Source organism: Artibeus jamaicensis, unplaced genomic scaffold (assembly GCF_021234435.1).
Source record: "Artibeus jamaicensis isolate MK-2021 breed Jamaican fruit bat unplaced genomic scaffold, CSHL_Jam_final contig_923, whole genome shotgun sequence".
Classification (NCBI taxonomy): domain Eukaryota; kingdom Metazoa; phylum Chordata; class Mammalia; order Chiroptera; family Phyllostomidae; genus Artibeus; species Artibeus jamaicensis.
The window spans coordinates 4,124,956-4,143,212 of NW_026522014.1; the positions used below are offsets into that span (position 1 = coordinate 4,124,956).

General features: G+C 40.1%; 1 protein-coding gene across 1 annotated transcript in view; it reads left to right on the forward strand.

The window, feature by feature from the left end:
• ASB4 (ankyrin repeat and SOCS box containing 4) overlaps positions 1–18,257 on the forward strand; it is a 59,043-nt gene that overhangs the window by 6,541 nt on the left and 34,245 nt on the right. The window contains exon 2 of the mRNA XM_037142793.2: positions 5,117–5,416. Coding sequence (XP_036998688.1) covers positions 5,117–5,416 — 300 coding nt within the window. The remainder of the gene's footprint in view (positions 1–5,116; positions 5,417–18,257) is intronic.

Below are 18,257 nucleotides of genomic sequence, written 5' to 3' on the forward strand. Positions count from 1 at the left end.
TTCTTCCCATTGCAGAATCAGGTATGAGTTTCCCATCAGTGGCGCATGGAGCTGTCTAATCTTTGCTGTTAATCAGCAGGCAAAACACACCCTGGGTTGAAGATCTGGAATCAGCTTCTTTCCAAGACACTTAGAAGGTTGCCTTTGCAAATTGCTTGTTGAAGCAGTTTAAGTATTAAAGTGACTGACTGAAAGTATTAATGTTAAATGTGATTCGTTCATCATCAGAAGTAGGTTAAACACCATGTAGCTTAACGACTCTGTTCAGAACACAGATTCAATGTACATAGTTACATAAAGATGTTTAAATGGATATATGCACAAATATTTTGAGAGTATTTATTTCTACACACACACACACACACACACACATTATAGGCACAGGCTGAGTACTTCCCAGCTCAGGCTGTCTGAGATATTATTCGTCCTTTCCAGGAGAGGCCCAGATCACCAACTACTCTCCCTTCTCAGTGTCTATAACATCAGATTAGTATCTAAGAATTTAGTTCTATTTGTTGAATGCAGATTTCTACATAAATTCAGATTATCCTAAGAAGGTCACACTTTAAACCATTCTCTGTCCATTAGACCTTAGTGTGAATTTAACTTCAAATTTCTTTTTAAAGAGCACATTTAGATAATGGGAGAATTGGGAAGAAGAGAAAGAGAAAATGAAATGGCCCTAGAATTCTGATGAAATTAAAAAAAAGGATTAAAGTGTGTGTGTGTGTGTGTGTGTGTGTGTGTGTGTGTGTGTAGGTTAGAAGGGAGCTGCAGAAAAGTAAACTTGGGTTTGGGCTCATTCATCCCCTCTGAATGAGTGAGCATTGTATATGACCCTATAAATGGCCTCTTTAAAGTAAGTTAGTTTTTCCTCTGGAGAGGGGAACAATAGTTCATTTTAATTTTACTTATTTTTATAAATAATGATATATGTACAAGTACTAAATTAAAAAGCTCAAAGGGGACATTCATGGCCAAGTAAATTTATGGCATTGTTCCCCAACTCCCAGTCTTTGGAGGCCACCACTCTGACCAGTCTCCTCTCCTAGCTGTTTGAAAATATACTTGCCTGTGAGAGCATATTATGTGCACTGTTCAGCTTCCTGTGTCTTTCCCTCATAATATAGCTTGACGTCTTCCCATATCAGTATACATAGAGCCTCTCCTTTCTTGATAGGGACTCTGTAGTACTTGATTGTATGGATACACCATGATTTACTTACAAAGTCTTATATTGATAAAGTCTGAGGTTGTTTGTAACACTTAGCTCTTATGAACAACGCTGTAGTGTAGTGCATGTTGTAGTTCATGTTCTTGTCCATAGGTCACCAGTATTTATAACTCCTGGAAACTTTATGCTCTTTACAAAGAGTTCAGTGAAAATGGTGTTTCTGAGAGTTATGGCTCTCATGCCGTATATAAGTGCTCTTATGGGGCATTTCCACATGAGTGATTATACCTGTCGGGTGAAGACTCAGGAGGGGTGCATATGTGGTGTTTGTCACTGAAATAAAAGAATTTTAATAGCTGATCACCAAACCCACTTTTAATGGGGTCATTGTCCTCTGAGTGCCTCCCAGATGCTCATCATTTGTGCTCGAGAGTATTCTAGATTTATTCTGACCATGTCTAAGCAGTGAAGAATACAACTTTAATTCCCTTGTTCTGGGCCCTGCACATTTATTAATGTAGCTTAAGATTGTATTAACTTTTTGGCAGCTCCATCCCACTGTTGGCTCATTTTGAGGTTACTGTCAACTCAAATCCCCAGGTCTTTTCTCAAATAAATTACCATTAAACCATATTCTGCTTACCTTGTATGTGTATAGTGGAATTTTTATAACCTAAAAGGAAACCTCTGATTTATCCATGTTAAAATGTATTTTGTTGTTTCAGCTCTACGTCCTCTTCTAGGCAGTGAGCTGTCTCTGCATCTTCATCTTCTCATCAGTATTTTATCTTTCTGTACCTATTTTTCATTCCCCGCTCGTAGTGAGCTTAATGCCATGGCTGTAGGTATAAATGTTGAAAGAAGGTTTATAAAGTTATTTTCATTATAGCTTGTCATATATGGCAGACTTTGGGGACTTGGGTAACAGGACAGACCCACTGTTTAGAAAACATTGTTTCAGTGGTCAGAGGGCAAAAGGAGAAACACACACACAGAGAACATTTTCAAAAACGAATGGGGAAAATTTATCCAAGACCTCAGTTCTAGGACCACTGTGCTTCTTCTGAGCAATTAATTTGTATATAGTTTATGGGCATAGTTAATGGCATAGCATATGTTTTGCTGTTTATTCCATACTAGAAATTCAAAGGCAAATTCGCTATGCAGTTCTAGCACACTAGACATGGTGTATATTTTGTGTACTCATCTTACCCTTGACCTCCTTTTATTTTCTGACCTTATTTTTTGCCTTATTTCCTAGATTATTAAAAAGTTTAACATAAAGTTTGTGAGTTGTCTTAAATTCTTTTTTTGGAAAAAGGTATTGTGTAAAGTGACAAACTGGTAAATAAAATCTTGGTGTGACAAATTTTGTAAAGACATTAAATATATTCACACCTTAGATTGATGACAATAGCAGCAACTCTGGGGGAAAGAACTATGATGGGATAAAAAGTATAAGCTTATAACTAACAGCTTTGGCATCATTTGAAAAAATGATTGGAATTTAAAAAAATATATTTTATTGAGTATGCTATTACAGTTGTACCATTTTCCCCTCTTTATTCCCTTCTGCCCTGCACCCCACTCCTAGTCACATTCCCCCCTTTAGTTTATGTCCATGGGTTGTATATATAAGTTGTTTGGCTTCTATACTATTTCCTATACTATTCTTACCCTCCCCTTGTCTGTTCTCTGCCTACCATTTATACTACTTATTCCCTATACCTTTTCTCCATTCTACTCCATTCCCTCCCCACTGATAACCCTCCATGTGATCTCCATTTCTGTGATTCTTTTCCTGTTCTAGTTGTGTGCTTAGTTTGTTGTTTGTTTTTTTTTAGGTTTGGCTGTGATTTTGTGAGTATGTTGTCATTTTACTGTTCATATTTTTGACCATCTTCTTTTTGTTAGATTAAGTCCCTTTACCACTCGTATAATAAGGGTTTGGTGATGATGAACTCCTTTAACTTGACCTTATCTGGGAATCACTTTATCTGCCCCTCCATTCTAAATGAAAGCTTTGCTGGATAGAGTCATCTTGGATATAGGTCCTTGCTTTTCACGACTTTGACTACTTCTTTCCAGCCCCTTCTTATCTGCAAGGTTTCTTTTGAGAAATCAGCTGCTAGTCTTATGGGAACTCCTTTGTAGGTAACTGTCTCCTTTTCTGTTGCTGCTTTTAAGATTCTCTCCTCATCTTTAATATTGGGTAATGTAATTATGATGTACCTTGGGTGTGTGCTACCTTGGGTTCAACTTCTTTGGGACTCTCTAAGTTTCCTGGACTTCCTGGAAGTCTATTTCCTTGCCAGATTTGGGAAGTTCTCCTTCATTATTTTTTTCAAATAAGTTTTCAATTTCTTATTCTTTCTCTTCTCCTTCTGGCACCTTTATGATTTGTATGTTGAAAAGTTTAAAGTTGTACCAGAGGTTCCTAAGCCTCTCTTCATTTTTTGAATTCTTGTTTCTTCATTCTGTTCTGGTTGAATGTTTCTTTCTTCCTTCTGCTCCAAACCATTGATTTGAGTCCTGGTTTGGTTGAGTTACTGTTGGTTCCTTGTATATTTTTCGTTATTTTTTCATAGCCTTCACTTTTTTCCTCTTTTGCGACTATACTCAACCATTTCTGTGAACATCCTGATTACCAATGTTTTGAACTGCGCATCTGATAGGTTGACTATCTCTTCATTGCTTAGTTGTATTTTTGTGGAGCTTTGATATGTTCTTTTATTTGGGCCTTTTTTTGTCTTGGTGCACCTGTTACATACTAAGGGGCAGAGCCTTAGGTACTCTCCAGGGTGGGGCAACCCACCTCACTTTGTGATGCTGTATGTGGGGGAGGGGTCTGAGAGGAAACAGTGCTGCTTGCTCTGCTCTCTGCAGGCTTTCAGTCACTTCTGCTGCTACCCACAAGCAAAGTGGGCCCTTCTAGTGCTGATTCCCATGTGGATGGGTTTGTGTACACTGTAGGACCCTGTGGGTCTCTCCAACAAACTCTCTTGTGAAGCTGGGAGTTTCTCCTGCTGCCTCAACCCCCCACAGGTTTTTTCAGTCAGAGGCTTTGAGGCTGTATTTCCCTGCACTGGAACCCTGGGTTACATGGTCAGTCTCACTCCCCAGTTGTTCCTCCTGGTATATCTGCACACAAATGTGGGACTACCCACTCTGCCAGTTGCCACCTCGCTCGGTCTGCCAACTGCTGCCTTGCCCACCCCAGTCCTCGAGCCACTTTGCTGTGAGTCCTCTCCACTGAGCTTCCCGTCTCCGCTCCTCCTACCAGTCTGGATGAATGTTTCTTCTTTAACTCATTGGTTGTCCAACTTCCATACAGTTTGATTTTCTGTCATTTCTGGTTGTTTTTTTTTTTTTAAGTTTGTCGTTGTCCTTCTTTTGGTTGTGAATGGAAGTACAGTTTGTCTACCTGTGCCTCCATCTTGGTCAGAAGTCCTGATTGGAATTTTTTAAAACTCTTAAATATGAGTCTTATGTAACTCACCATATAAAGTAAAAAGCAATGACATAAATAAAGAACTCAAACTCAAATGCATGGGAGAGTCAGAAAGGTGAAGTAAGAGGCAAGATAATAAATACTAAGAACCCCTGTCTCGGTTAGTACATCCAAATGTGATACCTAACACTTGTAGACCCATTAGCTACTAGTTTATAACTTCTGAATCACCCTGCTTCAATTTTGTAAATGTGACCAAAGTAAAATACTCTGTAAAAATCCTCATGAAAGAGAAAGAACTCGTGGACATGGACAATAGGATAGTAATGTTGGGGGGAGGGTGTGGGTAGAGGTGAAAGATGGTATTGGGGGCTAAATGATGATAGGAAAAAAATTAAAAAATGCAAAAAATAAGTAAATTAATAAAATCCTTATGAAAGATGGAGAAATCCTAGGCCGAGAAACTAAACTTTTTTCCCTTCTTTTTTCAGGTTATTGGTTGCCTAGCTATAAATTAAAGTCCTCTTGGGCAACAGGCCTGCATCTCTCTGTCTTGTTTGGTCATGTGGAATGTCTTCTGGTGCTCCTGGACCATAATGCTACAATCAACTGTAGGCCCAACGGGAAAACACCTCTTCATGTGGCTTGTGAAATGGCCAACTTGGATTGCGTTAAGATCCTTTGTGACCATGGAGCAAAGCTCAATTGCTACTCCTTAAGTGGACACACAGCTTTACACTTTTGTACCACTCCAAGCTCCATTCTCTGTGCCAAGCAATTGGTTTGGAGAGGTAAGCTTTTTTTGGGTGGCTGACATTATCATCTATTTGCACATTTATGGTTTTGAATCTTGGTGATCCTTACTTATCTCAGACAATGTAGTAGTTATCTCCATGCATTAAGCCTTATTCAGGGGGGCCTAAAATATGCAGATAGATAGATAGGTAGATGGAGAATAGATTGTTATATTATGTTGGCCCAGATCATTCTGTGGTGATCTCACTGGAATTTTACTGTTATTTTTTTAATTGTAGAAGACTTGTTAATTTACACATATAACAAGTGTTTATTTAGCTTCTATGATGTGTCAGGTAATGTGCTAAATAAAAAAGAGAAAATAGTTTTGCCTTCAAAAAGCTTATATTCTAGTAGGTGAGATAAATGTTAAAATAAATTCATAAATTAAATTAAGAGAGGAGCAAAATAAGGCACTATGAAAGAGAATTCATGCATGAACTATTATAAAATGTATAAAACTTTCTAGCGATATGATATGTAAACTGAACCTTTATAATAAGAAGTAGCTAGCCATTTAAAAAATCCAAGAAGAGGAGTCTAGATCTAGGGAGTAGCATGTGTGCAAAGTTGCTAGGAGAACAAAAAAGTTGGGATATTCAGAATATCCAATAAAAGGAAGGAGGCCAGTGAGGCCAGAACACCATGGCTGTGGTTGGGTGCGAAAACAGGAATGTAGAAGGAATGTCACTGGGTGTGTTAAACCATATACAGCCTCTTGGAGGCCAAGGTATGGGATTTAGAAATGGAACCACTACAAAATTTTAAGCAAGAAAAGGACATGGTTCCCTTTGACATCTTATGGTTTGCGCTTTTTGTGTTCTAGTTAAGAAATCTTTGACAAACCCAAGTAGCAAAGATTTCTCTCTTATGTATGTGTCTCCATATGATTTGATGAAAAGACTATTCTTTCATCATTGAGTTGCCTTTTAGCTTTGTCAAAAATCAATTGGCCATATATATATGGGTCCACTAATATATTTTTTTCTTTTTTGGCTAATGCCTCACTGAAATCATCTAGATAAATAGTGTAGAGAGTGAAGAGAACCTAGGACCAAACCCTGGTAAATTCTTACATTAAATGTTGACAGAATGGAGAGGAGTGGAGAAATGAGAGTGAAAAGAATTGATAAGTGAAGTTGCAGAAACCCAGGAATATTTTTGGCATCTCAGGGACCAAGAAAAAGGCAATTCAAGAAGACCATGGACAGCTGTATTGACAGCCACTGAGAGGTTAATTAGATGTTCATTAGATTAAAAGACAGAGATATTACTGCCAAAAATAGTTTTGGTGAAATGGCAGGTTGTTAAAGCCAGATTAGAATTGTATAAGGTGTGAATGGGAGGTTAGAAACTAGAGATGGTCTATGTTCATCATTGTTCAAAGAAGCGTGACTGCAAAAGTGAGCATAAGAATAACATGATTGCTGAAGTTGGGGAAAAGCACAGGAGAGTGTACAGTTGGTGATAAAAGGGAATGTTTGAATGATGAAGGAAAATGACTTACAGAAAGAAAAGAATTGAAGATGCATCAGACAAGATAACTAAAAAGTCTAAATAGAGAAGTGGAGACACGGTGAAATCCAGACACCGTAAGACACATTCTCAATGTTCACAGATGTGCTCAAGTAAAAGATGGCTTTAAATACTGGAGTGTTTGTGGTGTGATGAGGAACATCATGTCTTATGGCTTTCCCCAACCCTCAATAATGCATGAGGCCAAGTCATCAGCCAAAAAGGAGAGCATAAAGGGTGAGAATTTTGAGGAGAGAGGGGAAGTTATGGAAGGTCATGGGGAAAGGATGGGAGAACAACTTAAAAGTTCCATGTTTTTCTCAACCTATGAGAATTATGGAGAACAATGTCAGCCCAGCTTATTCTCCTTCTCACCCACCCTTGAAGGAAGGGCCCAGACACCCGGAGAAAGGCAGGATCATCCACTGGGGCTTATCCACCTGACCGCACGCAAGTGGCTGTCACTACCTTTTACATTTACTTAGGGATTTATTTTTAGATTTAGTTTTTAATTAATGAATTTAAACTTTTAAGTCTTTTAAAAGAAAGGTAATAAGTGATATATTTGTTTCATTGTTGGCTTTTTATATCGATGCTTTCATCAACTACTGGCTGGCAGAGGGATGCCAACCCTCTCACTCCTGAGAGGCATTGCTACATACCTTCCCCCAACAACACAATTCTTTCCCTTCTCCTTTGTCCCTGTCCACAGAGGGAGGCTACCTAGAGACTCAGAGGATTAGGCTGACAACAAGCCAGGAGAAAGAGTGGAAGTCCATTAAAGATATACATACTCTTTAGAGCCATGATAGTAAAGGCCAAAGCCATAAGGAAAAGAAAGATAAATCAGGTGAGACAAAAATGTTCAATGTGTGGCAAAGAGATCATGAAATTAAATGGCCGTCATAAAATGAGAAAAATACTGGAGACTACATGACAAAGGGCTCATATCCTTAATATACAAAGAAATCTTAAAACTGAGAGTAAGGGAGTTAACAACTAAGGGGGATGGGAACAGAACAAAGGACCAAGAACAGGAACAAGCATTTCAGGGGGAAAAAAAGATGAATAAAGATAACAATAATCACCTGCATTGCTGATCAGTAAAACATCAATTAAAATAACAGTCAGATCCTTTTGTTGTTGTTTATTACATTAACGGTGATACAAAAGACAATAATACCTATGTTGACGACCACATGGGGAAAGGCTTTCCCACGTTTAATGAAGTGTAAATGGGTAGGATGAGGAGGGCAATATCAAAAGCTTAAAACCTTTTTATATCCCAGCTGGTGTGGCTGGCTCAGTTGGTTAGAGCATTGTCCCATAGAGCAAAACAAAAGGTTGTGGAGTTTGATTCCCAGTCAGGGGACATACCTATGTTGTGGTTCGATCCCCAGTTGGGGCATGCACGAGAAGGCAACCAATTGGTGATTCTCTCTCTTATCAATGTTTTTCTCTCTCTCTCCTTTCCTCTGTTTCTAAAAGCAATGAAAAAATGTTTCTAGATGAGGATAAAAAAAAAGCTTAAAATGTTTTTAACCCAGAAGGTTCACCTCTGGTATTAAAAACTAATTTGAGTCTCTTTGGCTCAGGGCTCTCAATTATGTAGGACTTCAAATTCAAACTTTAGATGTTATAATCAAACAAGATTATACATTGAGTCAAAGAGGTACCATATTTTTGGACTATAAGACACACATTCCCCCTCACAGCTTTGGGAGAAAAATAGGGGTGTGTCTTGTAGTCCAAATGTAGCTTACCGGGTTCGCTGTGGGGTGGGGGGGGTGGCCTATGTTATGTAATATTTTACATTTTTTGTTTCAAAAATTTTTTTCCTATTTTCCTCCTCTAAAACCTAGGTCTGGTGTGTCTTACAACCCCAAAAATTCGGTAACTGATGAGAGGGAAATGATATATTATCATGTGACAGAATTGTGATGGTCACATGGTCTATAGAAATTGAGATATTGTCTTAAGTCTGTAAAAGTCCTCAAAATAGTATAGTTCTAGTGTATTTTATTTTACATATTTGCATTAGAAGGTTTGATTGGTTAAAGTATATATTTAAAATATACCACAATTTTAAAATGTATATATTGACATTTATTATTTTTAATGTATTTAGAGGCTTAAAAATTGATTTCTTTTTGCCCTCTTAAAATCATTGATAGTATTGAAAAACTGAAAAATGTTTGCATATCTAATAGAAAAATTTTGAGCTGCATTATCCACACCATACAGATGTTAAAATAAGGCTGTCCATGAGTGTTCACTGACATGGGAAGATTTTCAAAAAGAAGGTTAGCCCTGGTCAGTGTGGCTCAGTTGCTTGGACTGTCGTCCCATAACTGAAGGTTGTGGGTTCGTATTCCTGGTCAGAGCACATGCCTAGGTTGCAGGTTTGATCCCTGGTCCCGGGTGTACAGGAGGCAACCAACAGGTGTCTCTCTGTCACACTGATGTTTCTCTCTCTCCCTTCCCCTCTCTCTAGAAGCAATGAAAAAATGTCCTCAGGTAAAGATTTTTAGAAAAGAGGGAGAAGAAGTTCATTGGGGAGTATAAATTGAATAAACTTAAAAATTACATGTGATTATGCATATTAGAAAATAATATGTAAATTACACAGTCAGACTTGATCTCATAGCTAATCATTAGCTGTAGTAAAGCCCTTTGAAAGAGGAAATGTTATTTTAGATCCTTACTCCTGGGATAATAATTTTTTAAAGAGCGGTACCTGGCAAATATATATTTTTTTAATTGTGAGTTATATAATTGCAGGAAATTTTACCCATTTTATGAATAGATACATAGAGAAAAGGTAAAGGTAAGTGTCTGGGGCTGAGTCTGCTAGTCTGGAGCTCAAGAAGACTGCGAGCATCTTGAGCATCTTACATCCTTTCTTTTGCATTTCTATGTCTTCAACCTCGTGGACAGAGCTGGGCACATTGGAAGCACTCAATAAACGGTCTCTCACTGACCTGGGGGTAGCCTCGGGAGCCTTGAGTGCATGGATAGGAATTACTGCCATCTGATAGATAGGAACCCTTATGTTCATGGTTAATCAAATGCTGCTGTTGGCCAGTTCTACTCTCTCGGTCTCTAGGGAGATAGCTGAGGGATGAGTTTTCTCCCTCTTGGATTATGTGCCTGGCACTTGGTGGAGAAGTCACTTACATCACTCTGTGGCTGGACAGAGAGAGTCGAGGCAGTCTACAGATGAGGAAAGGAAGTTAGGCTAGCATTAAACTCAGGACCAGAGAAGTCCATTAAAGGAAAAACCAATGCCATGGCAACTGAAAACCAATGTAATTTCATTTGCTATTTAATGGGCTCTTTGTGGAAAAGTGCTCTTTGTGGAAAAGGCTAATTGAGGCCAAAAAATTGCATGCAATTTTCTCTTAAAGGATTTTTCTCTATTTTTTTTTCAGTGTTTCAGAGCCGGCTTTGTCCCCGAGCTGGATTTCTGTCTGCTAATTTTCTATTGGCCTTTCTACTTAATGCCCCCCATCTCCTGGCCTTTGTTTCCTTTGGTGTTAGTATAATAGCGTTCATCAGTTGAGAGGGCTTATTTACCTCAGCGAAAATGTCCTCTCTGCGAATCCTGCATTTCCCTATGAATAAAGAGATTCGGGTCAGACTGAAAGGCAGCATATTATTTCTACCTATTTCCTTTCGAGACAGAGGCAAATAAAAGCTGCTTGCTTCGCTCTGCATGAAGCAAATCCTGACAGTTGGAGGAAAATCTGTTACTGCAGGAAAGCCATAAAAATTCAAATGTTTCCAGGCAGAATGTAGCATGAGGACGATGTAAAAGAGACCATGCCTCCTGAAAGACTGTCCCCTGCTTCTTGGGGTGGCAGTGACACTAGTTACCGGCCTGTTAGAAAAGTCTTTAGTCAATGGTGCAAACGCAGAAAGGCAAGATGGCACTGGACTTCTGTGTTAGCCAAGAAATAGATATGCTTGCTTGACAGACGCCTGTCCCACCAACCCATCGCTGTCCATCTCTCCTTATGCTAGCCATCGTAATAGGCAAATCTCAACCGCCCTAGTCGTTTGTAAACAACTGGGGGATTTTTGCCCCATCTGCTCTACGGGCAGTACCACCTATACAATATGAATTGTACATGGCCTTCAAACTGATATATGTACTCAATTTAATTTTAAAAGGAAACTTTATATCACTATACCAATTAATTCGTCACTATAAAAAATATGGCCACATCCTTTACCACACACAGAAAATAATAGGAACAGCCAATAATAAGCAAATTCCTGTCCTCCATCGGTCCTGAGAACCTCCTCTCTCGGCAGAGAATGACTCTTAAAAGCCTTGTCTTCTGGTCACTGATGCTCCTAAAAACATTGTTTTGTCTCTCATCATTCTGCTGTGAGTGTGTGAACTTAAAATTTGTTTGAAGGTCACACTTACACCCAGTCGGGCAGCAGGAACCCCAGTCTAATAAAGAATGTTCCACATACAATCATAACACATTCAGGGAACCACTGCCTTCCCCAGTGCTCGATAAAGTTGGTGGTCTACTTAATGGTGACATGTTACTGGAATCCCCTTTAGAATCTCTTCAGCTCAGCCCTGGGGATCCTAGCCAACCAAAAGAGAAAAGAAAAATAAACAAAATGTTTGAAGATTGGAAAGCAGAAAGTAACACTAACCATTATTTCACACACTGTTTGTCTACATAAAAAAACCAAGGAAATCTAAGGTCAAATGGTTAGAATTTATAATTGAGTGTAGCAGAGGTACTGCATTTGAGATCAATATGCAAAAATCAATGGCATTTTTATATACCAGAAACAAGCAGCGAGAAATTATAATACAGGAAAAGATGGATGGTATGGACTAATACCACAGAAACTTAAGGGGCCTAGAAAATATATTCAACAAATGGGTGGAAGAACTATAAAAATTGATTAAAAGACATTAAGAAGACATCATATTCAAGGTTTATTATGAAAAATGCAGTTCTTGATTACTCCCTCCTCAGAGGCAATCACTTTCACTTATTTTAGCTGATGAGTTCGATATTTATCTCCATATTGCTAAATAAATACCATTTTTATGCATAAAATTGAAAAGAATAAGTAGCAACATAAGCAGTTTTGATGATCTGTTGATTCCTCATAATGGAAGGTGAGGATCTGGCTCTTCTTCCTTCTTCCCCCTCCCGCCCCCCCCCCCGACCCCACCCCAATAGAAGGACCTTTGCAGTCCTCCATTGTCACAGGGTAGTTATATTATTACAACTACGAGGCTCATGCTAAACTAGCATACAGTTTCCATCTTTGTACAACATTTTGTTTTCTCTAATCATCTTATTTTTTTGCTTTAGTTGTCTATGTGTTGTTGCTATTTTAAACCCCCAACTTTTTGCCAACAGCTTTAATCTTTTCTGAAGATATTTTAATTCAACAGCTATTTTCTCAGTTTATTTTCTTGCAAACAGCCCTCTGGAGCCTTCAGTTCTGCTGCATCACTGTCATACTGGGACTCCACTCCCCGGCAGCCTGCAGATTCCCTCTGCCTCTCTCTTACGTTGCATTTCTGTTTCTTGGATGCTGGGTTGGCTTGTATCCTGGTTTGCTGCCTGTTTGGGTTGCGTGCATCCTCTTTCTGAGAAAATGTGCAACGGCGTATATGTGCCCCAGAAGGCACTGGTTCTACTCTGACTTGGCGTAGAATTCTAGATGGATAATCGTGTCCCTTCAGAATGATGAAGGTATCGTTCCGTTCCCTGTCAGTTTTCAGTGATGTTGCTGAAAAAATCAGAGGCTGTTTTATTTCCTCACCTTCTCCAAGTGACCTATGACCTTTCCCTGAGGCAGGGGGTAGGAAAGGGGTGTAGAATTTGCATTTTGTCTTTGGTGTTCTGAAAATTCAGTGATGAGCTGCCTTGGTGGGTTTATCTGCACCTGTTGTACTGGATCCTTTCAACCCCAAAATGCGCATGTCTATCAGTTATGGTAAATGTTTCTAAATTACAAAGTGGGCGAAAAGTAGATTTACAAAGTTATGAGCATGCAAAACGCAGAATTTCTTCTTCTATTATTATTTATTATTTCCCATACAAACAACTGTAAACCTACTTTTGCCCCATCCGGTATTTATTGCATACATTTTTTCCTGCTGTTCCCTGCATGCTCGCTTCCCTGAATTATTACTATTTAGTTACTGTACCCCCCAGGCTGCTGCTCTAATTCTTATGTTGTCTCTTCTGTTGTTTGTTCTTTATCTTTATGCTGTACTTTCTGGGAGATTTACTCCAGATTGGTGTTCTCTATTTTTCATTGTCTCTTTCTACCATCTAAACTGTCCTTAGCTGTTTCATAATGCTTGGTTGTTTGCCGATATTTAAGACTGAGTGACTAAAAGCTGACTTCAAAGCTAGGTGTAAGGATGGGTTAGCTGGCTTAGCTTCGCTTTGGGAGCTGTGGCTGGACCTTTTTTTTTATCCAGGGAACCCCTGACATGGTACCCTTAGATCTCTGTTCTTACACTAGTACGATATTTCAAAGAAGACTCTACAGGCTTCTTCCTGGAGGGTCAAGGCCTGATTCCAGTATTCTAGGTGCTGAGTTGGGGAAGGGGATTGGGACCGTAAATGCAGTGCAAATACTTTCTAGAGTGCGGCACCCTTTCCTCTTGATTCAGCTTTTACTCTTACTTCAGGCTTTAGTTCAGAAGTCAAGTACAAGGATTACTCTTCCTGAATTCCCTTAAGCTAAGGTAGGTCCCTGCGTTCTTCTGTACTCTCACAGCGTGTTGTACTTTTCCTTGGTGGCGCTTAATATTTTATTTGTTTAACTCTTTGATTTCTTGCCTCCCTCACTAAACTGCACATTTCATGAGAACAGAGTTTGTTCAGCATCATCCAGGACATGGTGCACATCAGTTGTTGCTTGTTGTAGATTTATTGAATGTTCAGTTAAGGACAGACGCTCGAACTAGGGAGAAGGGTGTCGCTGAACCAGCGCCATTTCATCACTGTTAATGGCAAAGGACTCACGGTTTATGGTCTCTGGCACTCACTGCTTCTTTCCTCCTGTGAAGAGAGTACCTCAGGGAGGAGGGAGACATCAGAAGTGCCAAATACTGCTGAGAAATCCAGAAGCTGAGAGTTAAAGAAATTTCCACTGGATTTAGTGACAAGGACTCAGAGGTGGTATCAGTCAGCTGAGTGATGGATACAGAAATTAGAATGGAGGGGATGGGTCACTACAAAAGGAGTTGTTTGGAGGGGAGAACAGGCCTTTTAAAGAGTGTTAGTGAAGAAGAGGCAGGAGGTAGATGAAGAGGACAATAAGGTTGAGAATGTTTCTCTTTTAATGACAGAAACCTGAGCATTTTAAAATGATGGCAAAACCCACTAGCGCATCAGACACTGACAACAGAGAGGAAGGGCGATTCACAGGGTGAGGGTTCTGAGAAGTCTGGGAAGTGAGACCCAGGACCAGGTGGAGGGATTGGCTCTGGAGAATAGAACACCTGTTCCGCTGTAGCTAGAGGCACAAAAAGTTCCCCCACAAAAACAAAAAACGGGGGTGGGGAGGATGGAGTCAATACGTGCAGTTCTAAGGCTTTACAGAAGTTTCCATCGGAAAGCTCCTGTCTATGAAAATAAGAGGTGAGGAGATCTAAGAGTGAAGAGAGAGGAAAAGGGCTTGAAAAATTGAGGAGTGGAAAAGGTTTGAGATAATTACTCGGGAGAGTGGGGTGGTAAGTCAAACAGAGAGAGAGAGTGGCTTGCTGAGCAGCGGTGTGGCTGAGTCTTTGACTGGATGGTGGTACCAGTGTCGTTCAGATGGCAGCTTGCCTGTAGTGTCATTTTTGCCATAAGGCTCTCAGCTGCATAGAACCAAGTAGGTGCCATGAGGAATTGGAAGTTTAAGGTTTTGGCAAAAGAGTCATTGAAATAATGGAATATGGCACTGAGCTGGATAGGGAGGGGGGGAAGGTCAGTTACATCTAATGGACAAAGAACACACAGAGGGGTTCTAACGAAATCGAGTTACAGAGAAGGGAGGTTATGGTTGGAGAACCAAGTGCTGGAACTGGTAATCTCTGGAGACTGCTCATCTGAAGGTAGTGACTCATTGCAGGGATGACTATGGGTCGGAGTCGGCAGGTCAGAGAGAAAGAGAAAGTCCCTGGAAAAAATGAGATCTAGGCATTCAGCAACCAGGGCATTGTAGGTACCTGTGTGATTGTTAACGTCACCTAGAATTTTTGTGGAGAGGCATAATGTGCCAAAATCTTTGGAAACTGATGGAGAGATAAATGTATTTAAGAGGAAAGGCAGGTGGTACAAATGAAAAAGCTGAGCCCTAAAGAAGCAAGGATGTTCTTTTTATTTTTATTTTCAAGAGAATTAGAGCGTAATCGCAGACAGCAATGGGGAGTCAAATATATGAAAAAGAACACCCAGCTATATACGGTACCTCAGGTCAGAGTTAAGCATCCTGCATCCGTTCTTTGAGCTTGGAACAGGGCAAAGCTAGCTTGGTTACCATGGTGACGAACGCCCTGTCTCCGGGCTCATTAATCCTGTGTTCCAAACTAAGCACTTAGCGATAGCTTCTGAATAAATGCAACAAAGCTCTGCATACTGAAAAGGGCATATTCGTGTTAAGCAGGGAAAAAGGTTTTCAATTTCATTCATTAAACTTGAGTAAATAATTTAATATCTTTTTGCGTCAGTCCTCCTAGCTAATGAATAAGGATAAATGCTTAATGGAAAATCTAGTGTAATAACGTTAACAGCATCAGCTTTCCATATGAAGGAAATGGATGTTGCTGGTATATATGCATATGAGGAGGAAAATGGAAAGGAAAATAATGTGCATGAAGCATCTAGGACGTGGAACGTCAGGTACTTTAAGATAAAATGTCTCATTGAATCCTTGCAACAACAGCGTGAGGTGCATGTTATTGCTCTTCATTTTTTAGATGGGGAATCAGAAGCTTGGAGAAGTCGAACAAGGTCCCAGTCCACACAGTTGCTGGGTTTTAAGCAGGCCCTGTTCTATGCCTTGCTGAGTATTGTATACTGCCTAACCTCCTGGGACAGTTAGCTAGTTAAAGAATTAGGAGAAACGTTTCTGCTAAGTTGACAGTGCCCACAGAAAAGAGAAGTCCAGCCCTGGCTGGTGTGGCTCAGTGGATTGAGCCCTGGCCTGCAAACCAAAGGGTCACTGGTTCAATTTCCAGTCCAGGCACATGCCTGGGTTGTGTACCAGGTCCCCGGTTGGCGGCACATAAGAAGCAACCATACACTGATGTTTCTTTCCCTCACTTCCCTTCTCCCTAGAATGAAACAAATAAAATCTTAAAAAGAAAAAAAAAGAGAAGTTTAAATGTTGTATTAGAATTTCATTAGCTTAAAAAAATTCACTACCATAAGACGTTTTTTTTATGAAAAAAATTATGAGAAGACTTCTGGGCATATGAGAAATGTGTTTAATTAAAAGATGTAAAGAACTATCAATGTCTCTCCCAAAACAGGTCCCCCCAAAGTAATCACGTACCCCCACTTTGCCCCTTCCTAGTACGTAGAAGGTTTGGAGTTGCAGAGCAGACCCTCAACACAGAAGCTGATCTTTTCCTTCTACATATGACGCCTTCATTTGGATTTTCTGCAGTTGCTCCAACAGAGGGGCAGCAAAGTGATTGAAAAAGATATACTAAAAATCCATTAATTCATTTTCCTTCAAATTGAACTCTTTAATTAAAAGTAACACTTTCATCAATTTCTAATTTCTATCTCTAACAATGTGATATAGCAACGGTTAAAATAAATAGAAGCAAGACGTGAAAGTTAAATATCCCTGATACTAAACTTAACTGCTAGCAATTTTTTAAAATCCAAATACTAAATGTTTTGGTCTCATGGACAGGACCACCCTAGGTCTATGGGGTAACTTTGGGTCACTCACTTCTGCCCGGAGGCTTCACAGCGCCCCTTCAGAAGGAGTGCTAATCACAGCCTCCCCTCTCCCAGTCGGGAGAACAGGTTTCCTCCTTCCCCGGCTGTCTCTGCCTCCAGTTCTCTGGTCAAAGGCTGTGACTTGTGCTGTGCGTTTTCGGTCTGGGAGTGTTGTCTTTGCTTTATAACTAGGAGCCTCTGAAACCAGACATTGAAGGAAGAAATTTCTTTGGGTCTGCCCTACTTTTTCCTCATCAGCACCTCTCTCTAATTTGTTTCTCACTTAAAGGAGCCTGGATCTTATTATCCCATGAACACTTTAAACACCATTCAGCAGGAGATATCAGATTCATAAACAGAAATGCAAGTGTTTTCTTTGTAATCTCCGTAAGTAATAAACAATTTTAGAAGGAGGCTCAAGGGCCCAGGTTTGGAGGTGAAAGGGGAAATCAAACAAGAGCCTGAAGCCCCATCTCTGTTTTCCATTCAGCTAACCAGGAAACATACCAATCAGGGAACCAGCCAAAGCACCGGGATTGGAGGCTAAACTGCAAGCACAGTCCAGCTTCCTGAAATTTCTTCTAATTAGAAAACTATTGGGAACAGAAGCAGAGAGGACTGTCTTTTTTCTGAGATAAAACATCTCATTAGCAGTCAAAAGAGGTATTAATGCCCCACCCCCACCTCGGGGGGCCACAGTGAGCTAAGTGCTGCTGGGGAGGACCCAGAGCATCCTTCTCTTTGTCCACTCTCCGTCTGGGATGACGTCCCTGCAGCCAGTGGTCAGACACACTCTAATTAAGAAGGCGGCGCCAACCAAAGAACTGAGTAGTAAAAGCAGGAAGGAAGGTCTCTCCTTCAAGCAAAGTTGAATGAACTTGGATTGGGGCAGAAGGGAAAGATTTAATAATAGCCCCAGGAAAGATTTGCTAGGACTTCTTAATTAAAAGTAATACCAACCGGATGTGGCATTTCTATTGCATGCCTGGCATTTTGTCCATATTCCATTTTAATCCTCTCAACTATCTGAAGAGGTTAATACTGTTATTCCCATTTGCAGATTAAAACAACGAGCTGTCAGAGGGGAGGAGGGACAGGAAAAAAGAAGGGGAAGGGATTAGCCAAAGAACATAGATGCAGGACCCATAGACACAGACAACACTGTGGTGATGGCCTGAGGAAAGTGGGGACATAGGACAAGGCGGGGAAATGGGGACATCTGTAATTGTGTAGCTAGATAGGTAAAACACTGAACTGTAGACAGATTGCTTAATGGTAAAACTGGGTTTTGGATGCAGATTGACCTTGATGCAAAGCTGCACTTTGCCACTAGGTGGTGCTGCCTCTCCTTTGCTGCTTAGAATCCCCACAGAAGTGT